The 26,388-nt window shown below is 39.0% G+C and overlaps 1 protein-coding gene across 1 annotated transcript in view; it reads right to left on the bottom strand.

Annotated features, from left to right (window-relative positions):
- The window catches only part of SLC28A3 (solute carrier family 28 (concentrative nucleoside transporter), member 3), a 41,374-nt gene that overhangs the window by 14,133 nt on the left and 853 nt on the right, over positions 1-26,388 (bottom strand). Inside the window, exons 2-8 of the mRNA XM_009995473.1 lie at positions 19,082-19,183; positions 15,409-15,491; positions 11,774-11,865; positions 10,162-10,351; positions 8,103-8,247; positions 6,352-6,465; positions 4,835-4,912 (exon numbers count right to left, since the gene is read on the bottom strand). Of these exons, the coding sequence (XP_009993775.1) occupies positions 4,835-4,912; positions 6,352-6,465; positions 8,103-8,247; positions 10,162-10,351; positions 11,774-11,865; positions 15,409-15,491; positions 19,082-19,183 (804 nt within the window). The remainder of the gene's footprint in view (positions 1-4,834; positions 4,913-6,351; positions 6,466-8,102; positions 8,248-10,161; positions 10,352-11,773; positions 11,866-15,408; positions 15,492-19,081; positions 19,184-26,388) is intronic.

The following is a 26,388-nucleotide window of genomic DNA, read 5'->3' as shown; positions in this document are numbered from 1 at the left end:
CAATTCACGATATCATTTTGCCTTTCAACAAGTTAACATAAGGCTGCTTTCTCTATTTTGACTCCTTGGTCCTTTTAGCTATCCTCTCAGGATTTACCTTCAGTAAAAGTAACCCCTTTATCCCCTGCCTTTAACGTCCTGCCATTCCCCCCCTGTTCCTAAGTGTGTCCTAGCCAGAGAAGCATCTGGGTCCCAACTGACTCCATACCCTGTCACAGGCAGAGGTTGCTGTGATTCCTTGCAGGGAAATGGGTCTGGAGAGGCAGGGGGCAGCCAAGCAAAAGTCAACTGTCTATACTGGGTGGTAAAAAACACAGGTGAGCATTCTCCCATCTTTTGTTCCAAATGGATGAGAAGAGCTCTCAGATATTACTATAGTTTGGTTTTACCTGAAAGAGCGAGAATAAAATTTTCTGCCTATGCTGAGAGACAGCTGCCACCCTTTGGCCTGTTTCTGGTGCCCATTCCTCTGAAAATCCCTTAGATGACTTTCAAAAATGCTTTTCCATTTATGCATTTGGACACATTTCTGGATGAAGCATTCATATTTTCAAACAGGGAGTTTGTTTTCCAATTGTGATCATTTGTGTCTGGGCTGTGTGACAAAACTGGGGACTGTTTTATAACTAAGCTCTCCTGCCTAAGTGCTCAGTGACTTCCTGTGGTACCTACTATGTTATTTCTCCATTAGAAAAGCATAGGAACCATTTAATAAGTAAGTAATTGTAATGTTTTTTCATGTCCAGGCTAGCCATCTAAGGCGTAACAAAATCATATGGAAAACCGACAAACTATTACTCTTAAATAAGCAGAATATAAATAAGCTATTTGCAACACACTGCATTACAGCAGGTTTTCAATTGCCTTGTCTGCAGAGAAAAACATAATGAAGAGCACTTAACATGAAACAACTAGTTCAACTGAAAAAAACCCAACACTTTTGCAGAAAGGCTCCCTGTGGTGTCAATACACTCAAGTGCTAAGTCAGTGGTTTTGAATCTTGGGAGAGGAAGGAACAGCTTCAGTAAAACTCCATCTGTCTCATGTCTATGTGGAGTGGCCACCTCCTCTCCACAGGCCCCGAGAGGAGTTTTGCCTTTATGCTGGGCCCACATGTAATGGCATGTTGAGGATGAGACAAGAGTGGAAAAACTGATAGAGCAGGAGGGTCTTCTGCTTCTGGTTGTCTCTGTCCCACTCTTTGGGATGCCAAAACCAGGGCAGTAGTTGTGATGGGGTCAGTAATGTTGGACAGCTCCCTCTGAGGGCCTCAGGGCTTGGTTAGCAAGGCATGCATGTCTGGGCAGTATCAAGATGGCAAAGAGCTGTGCAGGGGCATGGGAGAGGCAGAGGAAATCTCTGTTGGTTCTTCAGGGTCAGGAACCTCGTGAGGCACCTGGAGGGCTAAGGGAGCCCAGGCTGGGAGAAGGTCTGGGCAGTGTGTAAGCAGCCCAGCCTTGGAGCTGCAGGTCAAGGCTCCGGGGAAGCAACGAGGGGAATAGACCATGCAAACCTTTGCATTTGAGGAGGGGTCTAGAAGGCTAGAGGACTGAGGGACACAAGCATATGTAGGTGGAGGAAGAAATGTGAGGAAAAGAAGAGGCACAGGGATGATCCGAGGACTCTGGGAATAGTTTCCTTCTGTAACTACAAGTCTGTTGCACACCTTGTATATGCAGAAATATTTGCACAGCAGGGTGAGGTCATAGTGGAACATCAGCCTTAACTGGTAGTGTCCCTGTTGTTGTGAAATGTTATATGTATTTGGAAATAAAAGCTCAAGAGTCCCCTCTGTTTGGTTTGAAAACCATACAGTGATCATATGAAATAGCATTCAGGGAAACAAAGAGCTCTTAAAATTCATTCTTCTGGGTCATAAAATTCCAAGTTCCCTTTCTGCTGTGGCGCCCGTGTTCTCTGAGTGTGAGAGTCTGTCGTAAATATGTGGGTGCTGTGAACAGGAGGTGACAAAGCGGTGGTCTCCAACTTGCTTCTACCGTCAAAAAGATGGACCGGTTTATTTTGGAAACACACATGCCATTACAGCCTGAAGGTGGCGACAGTTGTCAACTCTGAGAAAAATGGGCAGTGACCCGCAAAAGGAAATACAAGTTAGTTGGAAATCAGCTGCAGCAGAAGGCTGCTTCTCAAAAGGGCTAGTGTTTCCATACGGGAGTAGGATAGGGGTCCTGCAATATAATTATACCTGCATGATTAAATTATTAGAATGATATTTCTCTTTGTAAACAAACTTGTGTGAAAGTCTAGTCTCCAATATGCATAGCTCTTGATACCCATTACATACCTTTGAACAGTCAAGTTTTAAATGATCAATAAATTTAACGAGCAGTCTGAAAAATCCCACAGCATTTCAGTGAAGAATTGATATCAATGGGCTCTCTAGAATTATATTTATGTGGTCTACAAATATGGCAGTTGATGCTTCCCATAATACGACCTCTAAGAAAAATATTTTTAATTAATTTTTTAAATAAATGTAATTATTTCCTACTTATTGTCAATTCTGTAATATGGTTTGACCTTACAAAAGAGTTACTTTCCAGATCATGATTACTGCCTATGCTACATGCAGGACAGAGTGTTGAAATAGTGGCTCCCATCTGTGGCTTGATGTTCACGTTTTTCCTTATCTGCCTTTAAAGCAGAAGTAGCTGTTTAAGGAACATACTGGTTTCAGATACTCTTAAAGCCTGACCTTCAAAGCAAAGCTGTTCACAGGAAGCCACAGTCCTCCTGGCATAGAATTGAAGCTACTGATATAAAAGAACTCCAAGTCCCTACTTGCTCAAAGCAAATTTTGCCTTTTATAGTCATCAGGATGGATTGTTAGCTTTTTCCTGATTACTTTAAGTTCTTGGTGTACTTGTTTATGTGCGCAAGTGTTTTTTTCACAACTCTGAAGTACTGCTTCATACATAAACATGCAATTAAAAATAACCCAGTTTATGCAGGCAAATGCATATATTTGTGACTAATCAGTGCCTCCAAGACTATGTGCTCAAAGGCTGTAATGGGACTGGTGAGAACGCCTAATGGGTCCACACAGGTGACATTTCTGCTCTTGTAGCTGTATCCATCTAGTAAGCAGAAAACTGAGGTGGCCCTGAATATGCTAGGGATGCAGTATGGACACATCTGGGTCCTAATGGGTCTGTAAAAACATACCCTTACTTGCCTACTCTCTCTCAAGAGCTAAAATGAGACTGCAAAGTTTCTCTTTTGAAGGCTGCTTTGAAATATAATGGGGCAAGATCTGAACAGCTCAGCCCTACATGCAAACCTGATAAAATATCTGAAAGACACAAAAAATCACATTTGACCATGTTAATATCTAAATAAATGACAAGTGTTCCAAAAGAGATTAGGCTGGCTGTCACTCACTGATAGTGGAAGAGAGAAACCTCTACCTACAGAAGGAACAGATGGGGCATGTTTTAGTGTTGCTGTGCACTTGTCAGCCACTCTGTTCAATATATAAATATATATATTTCTATACCAATATGTATATTCCTATACCAAGACATATACAGGTATGAAAATAAAATGTGTTTGCTTTCTTGATTTTCAGTATGAAAATACCCTAGTTGTTCCTGTTATTCTTTTCTAGAAACTCCATGGATTTTGCTGGCTTATCCCACAGAATAAGACTGATGGATGTGGGCATACATAAAGCAAACTTTTGACTCTCTGATACTTACTTATGGCTTTACTCAGCAAAGTATTTTGTATCACTACCAACACATTCAAAAAACATCACCCTAACAAAAATAATATTCATAAGGGAATGTGGAAAAACACAGGAAAAACAGCACTGGGAGAGGGAATTAAACCATTTAACCCCCCCAGATATGTAATTGTGAATGCGAATTGTCATTTGAGTGCTTAGTAGAGTAAAGATGAAAGGAGACTGGAGAGTGAAACAATTAAAATATTTATATTTCTTGCTGAAATCCCTCTAAGATGTTGTGATTAATCTTGGTAGCAGCATATTTTGCAGGTAGCACCTTCCTTCTTTAGTAGTGAATGAGATAAATGTGAAGCATGTCCAGTTTGGAAAAGCACCTCCAAGTAAAAAATAAGAGAAAAGGTGGGTAAGGCCACAGTCAAGTGTCTGAAATACCAAATAGAAGAATGGTGTCTGAGAAAGCCCTGATACTGTTCTCATGGTTGTTTTTTGCTTTGGTTTTTTGTTTGTTTATTTTGGCTGATTTTGGGATCTTTTTTTGCTTTATATGTTCTTGATTCCAGTGTAAGCAGGTATTATGGCATGGCCTACCTGTGGCAGCAAGACCAGACAGGATGCTCGTGTGGATCAGAGTACAGAGCATCCAGCAGCTGTACTCCAGCAGCTTTCCAACAAGGTCTCCTAGGAGATAGCTGGGAAATCTCCCTGGTATATTATTAATCTATTAATAATGTAATGTAATGTGGTTTTTCCTGCTTATGTATGGGCAGCTTCTACCTCTTCTACCTGGTATAAGGATACATTTAGACTTTCAGCTTCTAAAGGGGCAATGTCTGTAAGGTCTGCACAGCAGTTCAGGATGGAACAACATGGCATAGTATAGAACCTTTACTTGAGGAGTGGTGGAGAAGACAGGCTGCAGGCAATATTTCATTCAGTGACCAGGTAGGAGTCTTTAAACTTATTCCTCGTAGAAACATAACCCATAGTTCTGTCCACTGATAATATATGTTGTTATAATGAAACTAAGGGAGTGTAAATAATATACAATTAATTTATTTCCTGGCCATGCTCTTCCTTTTTCTGTTGTCTATCTGCCACATAGAGTACACAAAAAACCTGTCTTACCTTAAAAGCAAAGAAATGATCCGTGTATTTCTCACCAAATACAAACTTAGCACCTACATCAGAGTACTCCAGAAAAGTCTAAGAACAGAAAATAAGAAAGTTAGGCATACGCTCTGGGTCCCTGCCAAAAGCTAAGCAAATACTGCTAGTTGTCTTGCAGAGATTTGGTGAGACCCAAGAAGCTTGTGCTCTGCTCTGTATGAGTCCAGGCTGCACTGACTGTGACTGAATCCAGGGTTTCTGCTCTGCTCTGCCAAGAGTGCAGGCTGCCTCAAAGTATATAGATAGACAGCAAGGACACAAAACAGATTTTTCTGCTGTATTCAACAAAAGCCATGTGCTGTATTAAAATAATAATTTAGGGTTTTTCTAATCCTGATACTGTGGTGGATTTCTGCATTTCCTCTCATGCAAATGAATTGGAGTAAATGTTACAGTTTAAAACAGAGATTTAATGGCTGAAATAATGAGTTTTGAAACGAGTAGGCATAAACCAGTCTAAAAAATGACTTTTAAATTCTGGTACGGCAGCACATTTTTATAGTCCTGATGCCAACACAAGCAGTTCACTACACAGTTTAAAATGGAGATAAAATAGCTAGAGTATAGTGACCACAAGCCATATGGAGCTAACGAAAGGGGGCACCAGACCTGCTTCAGTCAGACTGAAAAGGCAGACCGAGAACCTAGTGACAAAACCCTGATGGCTCCCACTACTTGCAGATAAGCAGCCAGACAGAAATCAGACCTGTGCCTTCTCTCCTGTGCAGGGACAGTACGTTCTGCACTGTCTTGTTTTAGATGCACTTAATTATCTGTACTGGGAAGAACAGCTGTGTGAATAGTATCCCTGGGGTGAAAAATCTGAATGTCCTTCAGTGGGTATTCTCTGATCTACAATTTTTTTATTTCTCATATTTATTACTTTAGAGTAACGGACTTCTTAAAAAAATCTTTGAGCCTGCAAATTGCCTGCAGGAGCACCTATGGACGGATCCTGTTTCCTCTCTAGAGATCCTCTGCTGATTGCAGCTGTGCATTTTGCCACCTGTAACTGAATGCATTTTCTTATATGTCATAAGAACTATGAAATGCCTGTAGGACCAGGACTGTGGATACTCTGAATACAACGGGGGTTTTGCCATATCATATATACTGCAACGATACTTTTGGAGTTGGGCCAGGTCTAAGAGTTTCCATGAGTTCCCAGACACAATAGTGGTTTTGTGTTTGGAGGGTGCAGCTTATAATTTCAGCCCAAGGATGGTAAAGCCATTAAGAAACAGGGTCACTCTGGCCATTACTCATCAGCCTGTCCCACATGGCCTTGTATTAACTGGACAAAAAATAAATTATAAGGTTGAGTTCAGGCAGTCAATTACTTTTCTGAGACCCAGTTTTTCTTAACAGGAGCAAACATCCAGGGGAAAATAGACCCCTGAACTGCCTCACTGTTAAGTAAGAGTCTCAAGTCAGAAAATTCTATTAACAATTTTATTTTTTGCACAGTAGCTTACCTGGATCTGAATGCCTAGCCAGTTAAACAGATCAAACCCCACTTTGGTCCTCAGAATAAGAAGCCCAAGAATAAACTGCATTCCTATTCCTGAAAATACTGGTCTCCAAGCAACCTAGGTGTACAGAAAAATGAAGAAGCTATTTGTTATTTAAATAAATAATAATTTACTAGTACGTTTGTTAAAATACTGCAGGGGGATTGTCTGACTATAGTGTAGGATAAAAGCAGCTGCCAAAACAGGTTGCAGTGGACTTGAACTGTGAATAACCACTCCTAATGAGATCTCTGCCATGTGGATGCCTCCATCTGAGCTAGGTGCTGAAAGCCTGGCTAATTAAGTATAGACAAGCCCATTTCACCATCCGACACCACAAATAATCAAGTAGTAGGAAAAGGAAAGACAGTTCTTCCTGTGCTACAGTTTACAGATGAAACAGACATACATGAGGGCAGCAGACAAGATTTTTATTACGTTTTTTAAATGGAGTGGAAACAAAAAAAAAAATAGAACCAAGACTGTGGATTCTTCACATGTTAGCTGAGAGTAAGGATATTTTGTTACAGGTTATTTTGTGTACTTGGGTAATTTCAGCTCTGTTTCCATACCCGACCTTTAAAGAGCTTTGACACTTCAGAACTACTGACAGTAAGATATTGTCATTTGTATTACACAGTTGTAGGAAAAACTGTGGCTGCCTGTAACTAGTTCTTTTACACCACACCACATATTTCTGCTCTGCTGCCTCAGAAAACATCTTTGTTTTGTGAAAATTGAGTCTGATTAATTACAGGGCAAAGAGCAGAGATGATACTTTTCAATTTATTCAGATTATATTTGAATAACACAAGCCAATTAGGTGTAATAAGGACCCATGGGAGAGCACAGAGCATTTGGAGTACATGAGTTTTCACCTCAGCTGGAGACAGCAGCAGTTGCAAAGGATGGGGAGTGGTAAGTTCATGACTCCCTGTTAAGTGCACTTTTTCTGCTAAGAAAGCCTCAGCACAAGAGTACTGAAAAATGTTTGTGAGACTTGGTGACCCGGACAATGGATTAGTATATGACAGGTGACAGTGTGCGCTGTATGCTAAGTGTACACACGGGGAAAAAGCTGAGGTGGGAGTTGTGGTGGCTTTATAATATCACAGCAGCACAGAATAGACATCTCAGCAGAAAAATAATAATAATAATAAAAAAAGAATACCATTGACAAGCCTATGGGAGTGGATCAGTGAAAAGCAATGATGTCAGCTCCTCCTCAGCTGCTGCATTTGCAGTCGGAAAAAAAAAATCTGAGGGATCAAGAGCTACACGAGGGAAGCATGCCTCCAATTCCCTACAATTTGCATTGATGTCATGACAGTGTCCTCAAATAAGTGCTTGTGATGTTTGAGGACTGCAATGAGCCCCCTGTGGGTGGAAAGCATGGAGCAGGCCTGCCTCAGCTTGCAGTGATGCTCCAGGAGTAAATGTGCTCTAATCTGCATCAGGGCTGGAAAAAAGTATAGGCAGCAGCCTCCCAGAGTAGTAACATCCAGATGCTGGTGCAGTCCCACACATGCTCCCCAAGATGTCAGAGTAAAATTATTTTCCTCAGAGATTAAATACATTACTGGGTTTTGACAAGCTTAAATTTTGAAGGGTTTCCCGTTACTTTTACTGAAATTTGTGCTAGGGTAAGGGAATAGCAGTTGAGACATTGAACAACAAAAAAACCCCAAAAAATCCAACATGGACTAAATACTCACTCTGGTTGGATATTTGGAAAATATAACCATCAAGAGAACATACATCACAAGCCCACCAAAGGAGATGAGCTGGTGAGATCCCTGCCTCGCTGTGTCGAAGATGTACCAGCATATGACAGTTAAAATAAGACCCGCACACAACACCCTAAGGGGAAAAAAAAAATGTCAGGCATGGCATCCTAAAGAAGACTAGATATTCCTTTCCCTACTCAGAAAATGTATGTCTCTGTAAATTAACTTTCTGTTGAGCTGAAACATGTAGCTCTACACAAGCAGCAACCTGCCCTTGCTGATGCAGCTCTGACATAAACACCCCTTGGTGGCATCTAGAAGAAATGTCCTCCAAGTCTGTCCCAAAGTCAGAGTAGGAGTGCACCCTGATATAGGGTGAATGACTCTTGTCTGGGTGTTACTTCTACTAGATGAAGTGTGAGAAGATGCCTTAATTTCTGACTCCATCCTCCTTCTCCTTTCCTGTCTTCTCTATGGAATCTTTTCTAAGCTCTGAGCAAGACAGCATGTGTTTCTTAACAATGGAACTGTGCTGTTTAACTGGTATGCCTATGAAATACACACTCTTGAGAAGCAGGTTATAAACTTCTTTGTTTACTTCTTTGCAATAGGCTTTCTTTTGCTTAGAAAAATAACTTTTAATCACAACAATTTTAGCTATCTCAGAAACAATGACAAGAGCCATGTGTACATCTGTGGTCAGTGTTTCCATGGTCGTCACTATCAAAGAACCATATTCAGCTTGCATATTGAAGTAATTATCACAACAATAGGCTGAGAGCTAAGGAAATACATAATCCCATTTACAGAGGGGAAAACTGAACATAGTCCCAATTGCTTAATGTTACTTGAGTCTAACAGTTTTTTAGCTTTCACTGGTTTCAATGTTACATAGATACCCAAGTTCCATTTTTATACCTGGCTCAAAAATATTGCACGCCAACCACACAACATGGCTTTATCATTGAAATGCTGAATAACTTTCTACACCTGAGAAACTTTCTCTTTCTAGGTGAAATCTATGATTACAGTTAAGCTCTTATTCTGTGATACGTACAGTTTAAAAATTGCACCCTAGGTGATACAACACTTAATTTGCGCATCAGGACTGTCCTGTTCGTTTTGCTCCTTCCCCAAAAAAGGGTGCCAGATCATCTAATGGAGCTGCCTGTGTGTGACTGCTCTCCAAGGAGGATCCTGAGCAGACAGACCACAGTCTTTATAGTAATTTTCTTAGAAATTCCTATTCCTGTCACAAAACCATTACAAAATCATAATAATAAGTTGTGACATTCTCTCTCTCAGATAGAAAGTGATCTAGCTGAGGTAGAAGGCAGCTGGTCAGTTATCTTTTTCTTTTTAATGAGATTTCATATGGTCCTTTTTTTATCTATAAGCCTCTTTGGCTTTCTATTGTCCCAGGAAAAACTTATATATTCCTGATAATTGCTCAGAAATATTTGGAATAAGTATCTACCAGATTAAGTATCTACCATTTATCCACCAGATGAATGGCTACCATCCTAAACAAGGTTGTATGGTTTTATTGTGACACTGAATGTGATTGGCATCTCTTGATTCCTAAAGGTCAAGTAAAAATTGCTATGGGGATATGTGAACAGGTAGTGTCTGGAAACCACACTTTAGTCTTCAGCAGTTTGTGTATGTCACAGTTAGGGTTCTCATTACTCTTGCAACCCTCTAAACAAGTGACAGCAAAGCACTTTCTGGCTTGCAGAATGAATGCAGAAGGCTACAATACACCTAAACTTCAAGGAACATGTTCTCTTGCAATCACAAATTTATCCTACCTCAATTTGAGGATTTTTTTTACACTTTCTGCCAAGATTTTTGATACCTAGCTACTGTATTTCAGTCTTTAAGTTGTGCCTGACATCAATAAACCCGAAAACATTTAGTTTTTCTGTATATAATCTTGTATGATTGATCCATCTCTTTGCGATCATGAGGCTGTAAGCTGAAATAAAACTGTAGGGGTAAACTGACGATTGCTTTATGCTGTTATCAGGAAATAATTAATAGTTACCATTTCAGCCAAAACCACTGTTTCTCCAGATATCTTTGTCCAGGGGAAAAGAATGCAGCAATTCTGTCTTCATACTTAGCTATTAAAAAATCCCAGCAGATGAAGAAGATGACTAGGACAGTGATGATAAAGAGTGGCAAGGCTCTCTGAAAATTCAAGATGCAGGCTGAAATAACTACTGCCAAATATGCTGTCACAGAAACAAGAATATACATGTCAGTTAGGTTGGTCTTTTTAAACACAGAATCTAATCTTTAATTTAAAGGGTGTGGTTAAAGTCAGGCCTGTGTTTATCTTTTAAGTGCTTTTCTGACTCAGCCCAAATACTGAAAAAAAAATTTTCACAGAGAATGTTGTTACTTACAATATGCTCCTTAAAAGATGGCTTTCTCCCTGTCAAAGCAGGTTATACGCTTTGGCCAAGCCAAGATCGTATCAAACATGTTAATCACTCAGAAAAATTAAACGTGTATACAGGACTGCTTTTTCCTCTGTAAAAAGTGTGAATTAAAAACAAAGGGTCTTGTTCTTTCTTTCACAGAAGGATGAGTTTGCCCAATAAAATGAGAAGAAACACTTAAAAACATTTGTCAATTGCCTGATTTGATGGTTCTCTCTAGTAATTGGGAAGCTTCAAAGTAGTTTATTTTGTGAAGTGGCTGTGAAATGATTTGTCATTTGGCAGGTTCATTGTTAACACATGGTGGCCAATCATATATCCTTTTCTTGTAAATAATAACCTGGATTTGCTTATGACAAATAAGGAAGAAATGCTGATTTTTGTGAGGCAAGTTGTTTTTTATGGAATTAACATATGAAATCTTAACATACAGTTAGAACTAACTTGCCTTCATGAACCAGGATGTATCTTATTATGGAAATGCAAGAGGAACTGATGCCAGAAGGGCAGGATATTTAGCATGCAAATGGCTATTCTACAACTACTTTATGGTATGCTGACGCCTATACATATTTTAGGTCTGCGTTTTCCCAGTGTTCGAGTAGGAGGCTGTTGAAAAGAAACTTGTTGAAATGAAAGGAAACAAAGCAACCTACCGGCTAATTAGGAAAGGGACAAAGAAAAATATCAGAATGACTCTGCTGTTATTCATGGTAAATAAAACACATTTCCTCTAGCCAACATTTCCTTTGGATATCAAGTGATATTGATCAGAAGAAAAAACTTCCATTTCTAGCCTGCTGATTTAAGTTCCACTCAGGTTGGTGAATGACTGTTTTTATTTTTTATTTATATTCACGGTTTGGGGCAAGTTGCTAAAACTACAATTTAATTAATCTCTTGGAGAGGGCTGGTAATGGAGTAGACACAAAGACTGAACAACCCTTTTATTCCAAAGGTAACTGCTAGTCAGCCTGGAAACGTGCTGGAAAGGCAGTGTAGCAAGATCAGTGCTTTTGTTAAGTTTGAGAAAGAGTGGAGGCTTTGCAATTTGGAGTTTCCTCTGGGACTAAATTCACTTTTACCTCCTTTCAAATGCATAATTTCAAGGCAGTCAAGAGTTTTTGTGTCAACTAGAAGACAGGCACAGTCCATAATCACATATAGGTAAATAAATACTGCTTCAACAATGCTGGGTGTTATATACTGTACCTGTTATTAAAATTCCATAGATCACATGGTGAATTCTGGTTTTATGTTTCTTGAAAAATTCACAGGCTTTATCATATTTATCTTCTAAATGCCTAAGAAAATGAATAAAAACAAACAAACAAAAAACAGAACATAAAATTAAGCTGTAGATAAAAAAGATGAATAATTTTCACAGAAAGATATTATTAAATCGATCAAAATATCTCCACTGAATAATGCTGCATTGTAAGGGCAAGGGTAAGGGTTAAATTTGGATCCCCAAGTGCCAAAGAAACTCGTGCCAACATCTGCAGAGGTTTTGGGGGTACTTCTTTGATTTCATATTAGAAAGGTAAAAATAAAAAAATCTGGCAGATATCTAATGGGCCTGTCCTTCTACTGTCTAACAGGTGAAAGTTAGCAAGCCAGTTCTGCTGGCCTCTGAATTACTGGTCTTTTGTTTGTCTGCAACAAGTTTAGTGCAAACTGGGTAGGTAGTTAAAAGATCCAGTGCCCATTGCTAGATCCACAAAGATTGTTAACAGAGCCAGGCCAGCATTGCTATAGCTGTGAAAGCCTAAGGCTGCATTTGTGTGTGCAAAATAATGAATATCCATCTAAAACCTTACTACAGTGTTTCCGTACTACTAGATGTTTCTATATATTTGAAAATCCAGTGGTTAATTACATTAACTTTTCATCTAAGACTCATCTGTTCATGGAAGTGAAAATGTTTTGTTATATTTGCATGTTCCGTTCTAGTATCTGTTCTTCCAATTAGTACATACTCACTTTAATTCTTTTTTCATCTTGCTGAAGGTTGCACAGAGTGATTTCATGAGGGAGGTTGAAATTTAGGGAAACGGCCGTTAAGGGAGTTAATTCAACACGGATTACCAGCATTAAGTATGCTTGCAGCATGGATGTATTTCAGCTACAAAAACTCTGGCTAAATAAACACCCTTGTATTGTGCAAGCTGAAAAAGAAATCATAGCTCTGTCTCTTTAAAGCACTGCCTCATATCCTACAGTCTATAAAAGCAACATTATATTTAGAGATGCTAATTATCCAGACTGTACTTGTTCAGAAACTAGATGCATCTGAAGTCAGACGCACACAAAAATTAAGCATGAATACCCTTATTTTCTGCAGGAAAAATAAAAAAAAATTAAAAAAATTTTAAAAATAAAATTGGAGGCAATTGGAGGCAATACGTACCAGTATTGTTTTTTGTATATGTATCAGACCAGCAGAGCAGGAGCATATTCCTTCACCACTATGAAGAGTAACAGGTTCTCTGAGAAATGTTAATTGCTTTTGATATATCAGTTTTAGTTTTGGGAATCCCTGTTGCTTCACATATCACAGCTCTTTTTTCTTTTTTTTTTTTTTTAACTTGTAAGAACATTACATTATCTACCCAATCTTAGCAGAGATTAGATAGGACAGGAAAAGAAGGAAAAGGAAAACTGGCAGACAGATGAATGAATAGTCCAGAGTTCATGCAATAACCAAAAAAAAAGAGAAAAAAAATACTATCTACTACCTGTTATTGTTCCTTATGAGTCCTTTGGAACTTAAAATTGTTATTTTAAGATTATGATTCCTTGTATCTTCTTCTTTGCTCCAACGCCTCTCTCCCCACTGTTATTTTATTAATTTGGGTGATTATCACCTTGGTACCAAGATACCTTAAATGTTTAGGCATGCATGTCATAGACATGCAGCTCTGTTCTGAAAGGTGGCAGGAAAAGGCCTTCCTCACAAGATCTGGTTAGTTTTCCAAAGAAACATTGTTTTCTAAAAGCTTATCCTGTAGGCTTAAAGTGCAGCATGTTGCTGACATCTTTTCATTAACGAGAGGTGTTGAACAAGCAGATATAACTTAAGAACATTTGCAGAAGAACTTCAGTGAGAAATACTTGTATATGTAAAAACTATTCTTGCTTGCATTTTGCAACGCAGAAATAATTTTCCTGGTCTGCACGTATCAACAGACTTGTCTTTCAAAGAGGTTGAGTCTCATACCAAAGACTATTCAGAAATAACTGTTGAAAGAAATCTATGACACATTCCAAATTAAGGTATGCTTTGTGAATGCCCCTCTTGAGAAGATACAAGAAAGATACTAGATCCTCCTTTCAGGAGCTAAGTTACCAAAAACAACTTCCTAGGGATACCATTGCCCTTGTCAGGGTGCTCAGCATAAAAATAAACCTAGACAAAGTAGAAAACCAAGTACAAAACCAGAGAGAACAGAAAAAGTTGTAGCCTGAATGTAATCAGAACAAAGTGCTCTTCAGCTTCCAGCCTATGAGAAGCTTTTGCTATGTGAGGTTATGGTACCTTCTGATAATGGAGGAACAATGGGAAACCCTGTGAATTAAACCCTATTTCTCCCTGTTTATCCCATACAGGCTTCATCTCTGCCCTAGTTCAACCCATCTCTGTGCAGAGGCCCAGGTTTGAGGGGGAGAGACCCTGCTAATCTTGCACAACTATTTGTGTGCCAACACGTCTTTGCAATTAGCTTTCTCCTGGGGAGATGCTGGGTATCTGCCACTGTAGTGGCTTGTCAAACCTGGATGCTTGGTCTATCAAATCTCAGATTTTGTTTCTGCTAGCCAAGACTCTAAATATTTGTTGTTGCATGTTACGTACTGTTAAAGGAATGACAAATATCCAAAGAACTGAGAGGAGAAACAAGAGAATGTAAGTGATTTCTAAAGACTGCTGCCAGATTTTTGAAGCAGTATTTTAATGTGGTGGCATCAACAAGCCTTATCATATTAACAAGTCTTCAACTTCTGTATATACAACCTGAAAGCATAATAAAAATCTTCACAAACACTTCTGTATGTAAGTATCACTTGTACAGGCATGACATCTTCCCAAGTAGTCCAGATTGAGTGAAACAAACTCCTATATGAGGTATACAGTGAGATGACAGAATCTGCTGACAGACAAGTTCAAAGCTAAAATGATGGGCTGAAAACAGAATGCAGTCATAGAAATTAGGAGGAAAGTACAGTATTATTTCTATGAAGTTTTACATAAAAATCCAATATGACAGGAAAATACTAAGACATTAAAATATAATTTCTAGTTGTTTTTTTTTAAATGTATTATACAGGGTTTGTAATTTTTGCTGAAAAAAAAAAATCCTCAAGTAAAATGTAGGTGTTCGCTTTCACTTTGTGGTAACTTGTGTAAAAATTCTGCTCCATCAAAATAGCTTTTTAAAGCTATTCTGTTCTTATTTTGCACTGCGGCATGTAGCTATGGAAATTGAAGGACAATAGTGAATATTTAACTTCCTGAAACAGATCACTGTTTAAGTCCTTACTTCAAAAAAGGCTCTTCCGGAAATACTATAAAAAGCTGTTAATGTACAAAAAGAAACAAATACATCTCTCCTTTAATTCATAAGGCTTTAGAAAGTCAGTTCCAAGGTGATGTATGTAATTTGAAAGATATAATAGCTTGAAATACAATGTGTTTCTGTATTGCACAAATTGCTAGTCGATACAAAGTTCTGTGTAGCTTAGGGATATGGCAGTAAAATTTAGACCTGTCGCTCCAGGAGCAGAAACACAGTTTATTGCTTAGGCCTGGATGAAGTGAGTGGAAAACTTACTCATTCAAAAGGCATTACCCTTTCAAGCGTAGTTGCTCATCATCTACCGAGTCACATTTGTTTTCATGCAGATCACTCTCAATATTGATGTACTCATCTTCCTGGAAAATAGATTATTGCCAAGGCTAAGAGAGGGGTGCAAGATTTTTAATTAATGTGAAAAACCCAGATCCCCACTGGCAGATGGCTGATGCTTTCTCAAGACTTTCCCATCTGCAGTGAGTGCGCAGCTCCAGCTCTCCTGTCTGCCACCAACACTAATCAGTAGCAAGCAAACCCAGTGCTGTGAGCTTTCCCAAGCCACCCACATAATTTTGGAAGGGGAAATAAAGTGGAAAGAAATACACCAGTGTTACTCAGAGCTGAAGAAGGCCCCATACAGAGTACCACTGCATACTTTTAAAAAAATGAAAGCTGCAGATAGAGATGGTAGAGCTACTAATTAGCCAGCTTGCCCACCACCTCCTCTTGACAACGCCCTGTTTTTGTTGCTTCTCTCTTTGCAGAAGTTTAGTAAGGTAGAAATTTTACCTATGGAGAATGGTTAAACTGGAGGGGAGATTATTGTGAAAAAAAAATTGACAAAGCTAATAAATTTATTCTTAAGAAAAGCTGCTGAGAAAACATAAAAGGTAGCAATCTGTTAAAGTGAGCGGGCCTCCATGGGCTTTGTAGCAGAAACTTGAAATTTGGGTAGATAGCATATTTGCACCGGGAATGTAGCTTTTTGCTGCATCAGGGGATTCAGATAGCCTGACTGAATTAAAGCTTTTGAACAACCATGACCTCCAACAAGGACAGTCCTTGTGGTGACTGGGAAACCCACAGCTCCCCAAAGCTGCTTGGCACACTCAGAGGGGCTGCCATGCTCACCCCCTGCCATGTCTCCTGGCCTGGCCCAGTAGAGCAGAGGAAAATCACCTGTCCCAAGAGTATGGACCTTTGTGTTCAGGGCCTGCAGGAGGGCTCGGAGCACGGGCCAGGCAACTGACACTCACCTGCAGTAGTTCAATTGCCTGTGGTCCTTGCATCACACGCCTCCTCACATGGATGCTCTGTCAGGGTGGTGTGCACACAGGTGGTGTGCCTGCCCCTGGGTATCCAGCAAGAGCCACAGTGAAGGCAGGTCATGTTCTCCTGGGCTGGTGGTTGTGTCTTACCCTCTCAAGAGGAGTCAGCCATCTGTACCCAGCCACCTGGAGTGGTGGCAGGCTGCAGGCTCATTTATCTTTTCTCCTTCTGTCACTATTATTTGCACAACTGCATTCCCTAAACTTCTGCCTGAAGAAAGGCCCTCCACTGCCTTTGCCCTGGCCCCAGCCTTCTGTCTGGCTTGCCTGCTGCAGGAAAAGCAGACTGGAAAGCCCTCGGTTAGTTCCTAGTGAGACACTTGAACCAGCCCAAAGGCAAAATTAACACACAGCCAGGAACTAAAATGGTGCAGAGGAGTGGGTATGTAGAAGCTGCTATTCCTCGCCCTTAGAGAAAGCTCATTGTGACATGGACAGAAGTCTCAGTCCTCTCAGCTGCAGTTTTTGGTGGGGCGATGGTCGTGGGAGTTTGTGTGGCTTGGTGAAGCTGCACTGTAACTTATGGCCTCATTTTCACTAAACTCAACTTCTTTCTCTCTTTGGTCTTGACTCTGAAATAAAGCCAACCTGAAAAGCGTGCATGCCACCACCTACTAAGTTGCTATTATTTCTGGTAACTGGGAGCACTCTTCTCAGCATCTGTAGGAGGTGAGGGACACTGAGTCATGATAGTATTGAATGATCATTTACTCCTGAGCTTAAATTTGGCGTATACTGCGTGCCAGTGCTTCTCATGGATTTTTGAACCTGCATTATAAATAAGGAGAGTCCAGCCCTCTGGGTCAAAGAGCCATGCTTTCACATTTACAAATGGCTGCACTCCCTGTGACACCACGTCCTTTCTCCTGGTCACAGCTTGAAGCCCATGTCCCACACCTCCAGCCTCCATCAACCACACCATGCTCGGTGTCCCCAGCTGCCCAAGCAAGAATGCACTCCCCTCTTTGAATTTGTGAAATATATTGTCTCGAAAACGTAACATGTTTGTAATTTTGAGTGTTTTAATGTAAGAAGCAGAAACCCACATTTTTTTTACACTGTTTGCGATGTATTTAAATTATTATGGAAATTAATATGTTGCTATTTTGCTGTCACAAATGCTTTCCTTCATTAACATCAAAAGGTGTTATGAAAATCTGAACACAAAGATCACTTTGTGTATAACTCTGTGCAGATACACGAGGAAATGGGAGAATGGATACAAACCACTTTTCTTCTTTTTTCATGGCTGAACCTGGTAGCAGATTTGGTTCTTGGGGAGTGCTGGCTGCATGGAGCAGGTGGTCTTCTGCCAGCAGGGGCCACAGCTAAGTCCATACTCTGCAGACCCTCAATATAAATTCCTCTGCCTCAATCACAGTACACCTGAGAAGGTGTCAGTGTGGGTATAGCATCTCTACTACACTTGCACAAAGTAGTGGATGAATGGTTCCACCTGAACTTTTTTCAGAGGGAAATTGGTTTATTTGTATAAAATCAAGGTTCACTTGACTGCCACTACTTTTCTCCATTTTTCAACACTTTCAATCAGTTCTGAAAGTCCTTTTATTGTTTCTGTTTTAACACTTTCCTTTTTTATGGCTTTTTTTTAAGAGAAAGGTATAGGCACCTTCCTCTCCTAGGTTCTCAGATCCTGGTCTAACTACCAGGAGTGCATATCAGAAGAGTCTAAGTGATCCTTTCCATCACTGTAAATCTGGAATCACTTCAACTTTGAGAGCAGAGGCATGTCTCTGGCAGCATGTCTTTGCTGCTTTTGATCATACCCACAGGCTATTGGAAGACAAAAAATACTATCAACAGCATCAGGAAACTTCTGTTTCTTATGTACCATCAAGTGCCATCTCCAAAGTTGGCAAGTAGATATAATTACAACATGAGAAAATACTAGAAGTTTTTTGTGGAACTTTTAGAGTAGCAGATTATTTCTGGAGTGTTGATGTGAAAAGTACGAATACATAACACTAGTAAAATATCTGTGTTTTGGGTTTGTTTTTTTTTTAACCTGACTATCATGTCTTCATAATGAACTACTGACTACTTCGGCTAAAATGAATTTACAGTCAAAAGAAGTCAAAATGGATGTATTCATTTGTATGTATTCTCTTCTTTCTCTGGTTGCCTCTGGTTTTCATTTGTCTGAAATTTCCTCTGTTTTGGTTGAGTAGGAATTTAATAACGTGTATGCTCTGCCTGAAATATCACTAAATCAAATGTTTCCAGTTTCTCTTTTTCTGAATTCTCAAGAGAAAAGGCTTCTATATCAATTAATTGTCCACTGTATTCCCTCTGATCACCATTTCTGATACCTCTTTTGTATCTTCTATGAAGTCATTATGACATTAGAAAACATTTTTCTGAATCTTACACATACTTTCAACTTTCTGTGTTTCTGGCATAGTATATTTTTGAGAACACAACTCATTTCCCTGACAGTTTATGAATTTAAAATAAAAATCAGATTTTATTACACTATCTGTGTTGGATGTATTATCACAGCCAATTAATGACAAGTTGAAGTTTATGAATTTACATAAGGTTTTTCAAAAGGAAACAAACAAACAAAAAAAAAGAAAAAAAACAAACAAAACAAAACATACCTGATTAGTATGTACCGTTTTCTTACTTTGTAAATTCTTGGCTCTCTGTGAATTATCTGCAAGGCTCTTCAAATTTAGAACATCCACACCTTCACTGTCATTCTGGGACATGACAAGACCAGAAATTTTATCAGTTCAAATCAAAAGTTGAAAGCTCTTCTTATGTGTTGAAAGAACTGATTTATACTCCGATGATTGTGCTTCCATGTTTTACTTTACTAGTAGAGGGACCCTGAAACTCAGTGCACAGAGCTTGGTGTTGAGGTCCCTGCACTATTACACAAAGCTGTGTTTGTCATGAATGGTGCTAGACTAATATGAATCTGCTGTTTTCTTGACCCAAATGTACATGTCCATCTGGTGCTGCCCTTTGCCTCCAGACTGGTTCAACAAATTTACAGAGCTCCTGACCTTTTTCTTGTCAAGGGCAAAATGGCCTATTTCGGCCTACCAGGGGCTGTTAGTGTCTTTGCTCCGGTGTGTATGCTCCTCATGCATATGCAATAAATGCATTTTAAAAAAACAAAAAAAACCCCAACCCCCCCCCCACTTTTATTTTTCTTGGAATAAAACACTCAGAGTAACTTTAAAGCGAACAGTTAGATACCATTACTAGCAAGGCTCTGGAGCATACCTTTTATCAGAGTATACTGAGAGCTGAAGATAGCTGCCTTACTTCTCCTTTTTTTTGTTGTTAATTCTGCAGCTAGGTTTTCTTGTTTTAAAATGTTTTGAAGGGTACATCATTTCTCTTTAATGATCCTTGAAGGGCTGGTTCTTATTTTGGTTTTATAAGAAAGCTGTTTATGCAAATTGTCAGATAACTTATAATCACAATTGATATAAATGTTTTCTATTCCAGTGGTTTCTTACAGCAACAAGTACAGTATGGTCTTTTGCTGTGTTTTACTGCATGAAGTAGCTCATTATTGACATAGTAATAAACCCAGTAAATTAGTATCTACATTTAGCCTTCTAAGAAAACCATAATTTCAAAATGAACAACAAAATACAAGCTTAATCATAGTAAATTAATATAAAGGCAGGAATAAGCAGTACTACTAGACAGAAGTTGAATTTTGCCTTTTAGTGGAAACCTATCCTCAGAAGCAAGCAGAACATATTTCAGTAACATATTTTCCTTAAAAATACTCTGCCTCTACACTTGACAAATACTCTCTTTCAGGAAAAGTGTTTCTGGAACCCTGAGTGTCTGAGGGAAGCGGAAGGAGTTGCAAGAAGCTGCTGATTCACTTGAATGAACCAGATGCATCCTTAAAAGATATTTCCTAGGCAGAGTACCTTTGCATTCCCTCAAGAGGGAGGTATTTCTTTTTCAAAAAGCACCTCTGTTATTCATTTGCCTTATGACTATGCTGTGCTGGGAGTTTGCCATGGCTGCCTCTGCAGTCAACAATGAAAGACTCTACTGCACACTCCATGCAGCACATAAAGAATTATCACAAGAAGCAGTGCTTAATAGTAGCACTGAGATATAATACATTGAAAATACCATACAGGACAGCATAGCGAAGTTGAAGCAGCAAAGTTCTGTAATTTGCATATACACACACCTCTCTGGGGATGGTCTCTGTGAAGATTTCTATACTTGTTGCTGAGCAAGAAAAACTAGATTTCTTGTGACTTTTGCCAGCAAACATGAAAAGCAGTAAGCATACAAGTTGCTATCTATAAGCAACAGAAGTACAAAATAATTTGTGTTGGAAGAAGCCTCTAGAAGTCACTTGGTCCAACCTAGTGATCAACAGAAATAATTACATAAGACTTATATTTATAGAGTAATTAAAATGTATTAATGTAAGAGTAATGTAACAGAAAACTAGTAAGAGCATAACATGATTCCTGGAATCCAAAACAGCCCGAGCCGCAAGATGATGGATTTGTGTTATTTTCTGCAAGCATAAAACACACTGGTTTCACCTGATCATACCATATTCCTGGCATATTCCAAATTCAGTATAAACTGGTTAATTGCTACTGATAACAAGCTTACTTCAGTAAGAGGTTACTTCTTTTGTCTAAAACTGTCTTTGAATGAGGCGAATGAAGCTAAGGAATTTTCTTGTATTTCGCAAGCTGATTCAAGTACAATCTCCTCATCCTCCTCTATATTTTGTTTGGTGACTATGCATGTTATTTTCTTAAAGAAAAAAAATAATTTTAATTTGTCATAAGACTAGTAATACTCAAGTGGCAAAGCTACCTATTCCTTAGAGTCTTTCTAAGTTTGCTAAAGAAGCTCCAACAAACCAGCAATCTATCAATGCTTATTATCTGCTGTTGCAGATTTTTACCAAAACCCCCAGCACAGGCAGAAAAGCTTCTACTTCATTTGCTCAGTACCCTTTTCCACCTCCCCAGAAATGTCTGCAGATTAAAACATTGTGACAGAAATAAGGATTTCAAGACTTAGGGACTATAGTCAGGACAGCCCCGCTATGAACACAGGACAGATCCAGCAATATGCCGAGTCACTTCCACTACTCAGTCTGGAGGAAGTTAAAAACAATTTAGAGAAGCTTGGATGGGCAAACTGTCTTCCCATTAGGCCACAGTTGAATTGATTAATCTACTTTAAATGTTGACAAGGATATATGCAGTTCTTTCTCTAGTACAAGCTACAGTTAATTCTGGGTTAAACAGTAACAAATGCTGAACGATAGACAATATTTCAGGTGTAGCCAAAAGGAGTTAAGAAAGGTTTGTGCTTTACCTTGTGTTAAGATTTACATTGTCCTTGGCTAATGGACTGTGGACTTGGCTATAAGACAAGTGAACAGTCATGTGCTGAGTTGAACCAACACCTCATAATCAGGGGCAGGGGATACTCCCCAGAAGACCCTCACAGGACCATCAGAGATCACTGAAAGAACTGGCACAGGCACACTAAGTATGGAACCATAGCCAAAAGTATGACTTAACATGATGATGTAGCCTTATACATACGTATTTTATCTCTCTTGTGTCTGTCAGGACTGTCTTTTGAACACCAGGAAACAGATTCCCTATTGCACTACAACAATATGAGAAGTGTTAGGCAGTTGCGTAACTATTATTTGACTTTCCCTTCTATCTCCTGCCTGCCTTTCAAGGGAGGGTTGTACTGTTAAGAACAGTACACATTCTAGAGTAAATGACTTCACTTGCCCCCCTTCCCGGCTTGCCCTCTTCCAGTTAGTGATGAAAACAGACTTGCTATCAGACCATCCAGGCAACTGTTTAAACTGTTCACGGTTTAAGGCTGGGTCATTAGGTTTAAGGCTGGGTCATTACGTTCAGTTTCGAGATTAGAATCTGGGTACTTAAGGAATTCAGTGAAAAACACAAGCAAAGGTTTTAAATTACCAAACTGGATTGCTTTGGATTTTGGATTGCATTCAGTCAGCTGAAGTACAGCTATCAAATTTACAGTAATTGAAGACCATTCATCTAAGTTTTCCCCAGTACACTACCTTTTGCTAGCGAGTGTCATCAAGCGTCATGAAGAAGTTAAAATGCATTTTAAATATAAAGTAAGATTTTTTTTCTCTAATTCATAAATTCCTGTAAAATTGTAAAGTTCAGTGTATTGGGCAGAAGGGATGAATGTTCATTACCCATGTGTTAAACTACAGTAAATGTGTTGTGGACACAGCAGGTAAGAAACATGTACTGTCAGATTTAAATTAACCTGGCTAAATCTTCATGAGGTATTTTGCAATGGCTTGTAAATTAGGCTCACCCACCTCTTGAGTACATTAGTGTTTTCTTTGTAAGCTTAAGTGTCTTAAGTCTTGGGTAGGAGAGTTGGATGCTATCCTGAAATGCAGGATAATTAAGTTAAAATGATAGACTGGCACAAGCTGACCATAAAGAAAGAAATAGGAAATCCATTTGCTCTCAGAGCAAGTAAAATATGTCAGAGGCAGAAAGCAAATTCCAGAAAAAGCAGGAAAAAAAGATCTTCACAGTCCTAAGAAGATAAGAAGATGCAAATGACCCTTGGAATGATTGCATTCAAAACATCTGTTGATGGCAAGCAGGAATACAATGAGGATGACAAGGACAAGAATCCTCAATATTTACTTAGCCTGAGAAGGAAGGAGCCTAAAGGTACAGCTAGCTTTCACCATTTCCTGTAAGAGATAGAGTAGTATGTCACAGTTAACTTCTTTTATTATTTTTTTTTAATTTTTTATTTTTTTTTTAACAAGCATGTCTTCGGAAAGCAAGTTTTCAAAGATGGAGAAGGACTGCATAATTTTCTCCCTGGATCTGATGAAGTTATGCAATGCAATGCCTTCATGATTTACAAGGGAAATTAAATCAACGGTGCCCATGAAATGTAAATTCATTATATTGTCTATAGTCTTAATTAGCAAACCAGACAAGAGTAGGAAACTGTGGAGAACGGCAATAAACACAGGACTAAATGGTATTTTTTAGGATTTGTTATAAGCTTGCTTGCTTGCTTTGCACATGTGCTCTGCCACAGAAACAGGTACTGACTACTTGCTGTGTCATAACATTGTCAATAGAAGGGCAGTGAGCAATAAATATTTATTAGATGTTATTTTCCTCTTCACAGTATTTATTTTATGTTTATCTCTGAGTTCCTTTTAAAATCCAGGGAGTTTATTAGTCTCATCTACCATTCCATTATATAAGCCAGCTATTACCATTCCTTGAGGAATGTGTGACTTGTTTAATGTCATCATTAGCACAGATCTGAATCACCAGAATTGATCAGTTAAAACCTTTGCTTCTTAAATGAGGGATAAGGACAAGGTAGGTAAATCCAATCTCAGTTTTAGGGTTACTGCTAGTTTTGCAGGCTTTTTGAGCAGGAAATGCTGTGGGCGACTAACTAGTGATTCTCCAGCTGGTGCCATCAGAGAGAAGTGAACTGAACCACACTGAATGCAAGAGACAGAGCAATGTTTCTACACATTCTGGATAACATAATGGTAGATACAGAATTTATTAGATTGGCATGTAGATATTTTGCATGGACAATCTTCTGAATGAAACTATGAGCACAATTATATAGGTTCCTGTAATTGCAAAACATATTTAAGCAGGGAAAAATATTAAAAACATGAATGTCTTGGTATAAACAGTGCAGCAGTCTGTTGATTCTAGCTATGAGGTAGCACCCAAAGCAGGTAACTTCAGTATGTAGATCTTAACAATTGTATTGGGGTTTTATTAAGATTATGTTGCACTGAAAGGTAGGAGCATGCTTGGGAAGAGTGCAAGTGTGGATAGGGCTATGTTTCTAAAACCCAACACAATAAGCTTGCTCGTTGAAATACACCCAAAAAGCTCTCAGTAACTGAGATGCCTCTAATATTAGAGAGAGAATTAGAGATATAGCAGAGTTCTACATTTGGGGTTTGTTTTCTGTTTTGAGACTCATTTTAGCTCTTAATGTGGTTTAAAATTTGCTTATTTTTCCAAGGTACTGCCATTATCATAACAGGACCTGCAGTTTTTTACACTATGACTATAAACAGCTGAAGTGGACTATGTGCAGTGAACAAAAGAAGCTGCAGGATTATGGATATTTTTTACACAATGGATGATGTTAATAGAACTTCATGCTGTGTGGATGCAAGCCCTCTCTGGAAGTTAACACTGGTTAACTGATTTCTGAGGGTTTACTAAAGTACTGTTGAATGTTTTAAGCTTCTGTGATGCAATGAAAATGCTATAATAGTACAGAAGGATGTGTGTGTTATCAACAACCAATGTGATATTAAGAAAAGCTCGAATAGTTATTCCCCTTTGACCATTTGCAGATAAATCTGTATTACCTCTTCATCCCATTAGAGTCCTTCCACAATAGAATGCATAATACCTCTCATTCTTGACATCGTAAAGCTCTGATTTGATCCTTCATCCATCACTTGTTAGCCTTGAACTGCTTTGTAGTATATAAGACTTGCTTTCTTTATTTATTTACTTTACAAAACAAACTACCTAACCCTTGTTTACTTTGTCCCTGTCTTGTTTTTTTAAACCCTTTGTGTATTAACCATTACATGGCTCTGGTATGTCTGAAGGTACCTATGGTGTGCAATCCCACACTGATACTGAAAATGGGTTAAATTAATCCCTTCCAGAACCCTTTTATATTTTGTGGTTTAGGGATGATGCTCATTGCTTAATACTAGAATACACTTTATCTTGGAGAAAGAAAAGCATTCACTCTTTGTGCAAGAAAAGCTAAAATACAAGAAAACAGGAAGAAATAGGAGATTATTTTATTCTCAGTGGTTTCTAGTGTGAAGTCATTAATTTTTCTATGTAAATAGAAAATTGACAGTGTAAATGTAAATGTGAACAGTCCAAGAAATAAAAGTAACCAGAAAACTTGACTCAGACTTCAAGTTTCATTGTTGGACAGTCTCTGTGATTTGGCATTTGAATAATTTAAATCAGAGAGGACTTGCAGGCTCTTCCAGATGTCTGCAATGGAAAAGAAGCATCTGGGTTCCCTGCACACAGCCCAGGTGAACTATCTGCCCAAAGCAGATTATGCCGAGTCACTGTACTGTGCTTCACAAAGACAGTTCATGAGAGATGATTTTTCAGCTCAATTCAGTCAAGAGCGCTGGGCATCAATCTACTGCAGCTAGGAAGGGACTTTTCTCCTTAATGCATTTGTGAGCACAGACTTTGGAATCTCAGTGCACTGTCTTAGGCACATACTATGTGTGAAAAATCTACCCAGGATGAAGCCCTCTCTTATCTCACTCACTTGAACTGAGACTCAAGTTCAAACTGCTTGACTATCTGTTCTGAAGCACAGATGTGTTGAGGGTGTGCTGATTACCCAGGAGAATGCCCTAACCAGTGGGCTATCATGTTTTGAAAGAGTTAGCTATATCCTCTTGGAGCTGTCCCACTTACTGTGAATTACTGACTTAAGTAGGGACTTGACTCTTCATTCCACAAATACTCTCTGACCCGCAGATTATCGGTCTATTGTTTGTCTGTTTCTACAGCCCAGTGAATAAATATACAGAACAGCTGGATGTCATTGCTGTTACTCCACTTGTTTAGCACCTACAATGACCCTTCTGTGCTATCTGAATTATTGCTGGCTGATATTCACACCCAGTATCTGCTACCTTTCCCGCTAGCTGAGCTCAGGGCAGTGTAAGGAGCAAACACAGCAGAGAACAACAAAGAACACTTCTCTCCCCAGCCAGTTCTACCTTCCATCACTAGTACAGTGAATGGGCCTGGCTGTAGGTTTTCAGATTTCTATTTGTTCCTCCTCTAATTTCTATGGAAGTGTA

This window comes from Chaetura pelagica, unplaced genomic scaffold (assembly GCF_000747805.2).
Source record: "Chaetura pelagica isolate M959 unplaced genomic scaffold, ChaPel_1.0 scaffold473, whole genome shotgun sequence".
Classification (NCBI taxonomy): domain Eukaryota; kingdom Metazoa; phylum Chordata; class Aves; order Apodiformes; family Apodidae; genus Chaetura; species Chaetura pelagica.
This window is presented reverse-complemented; position numbering and strand designations above follow the sequence as displayed.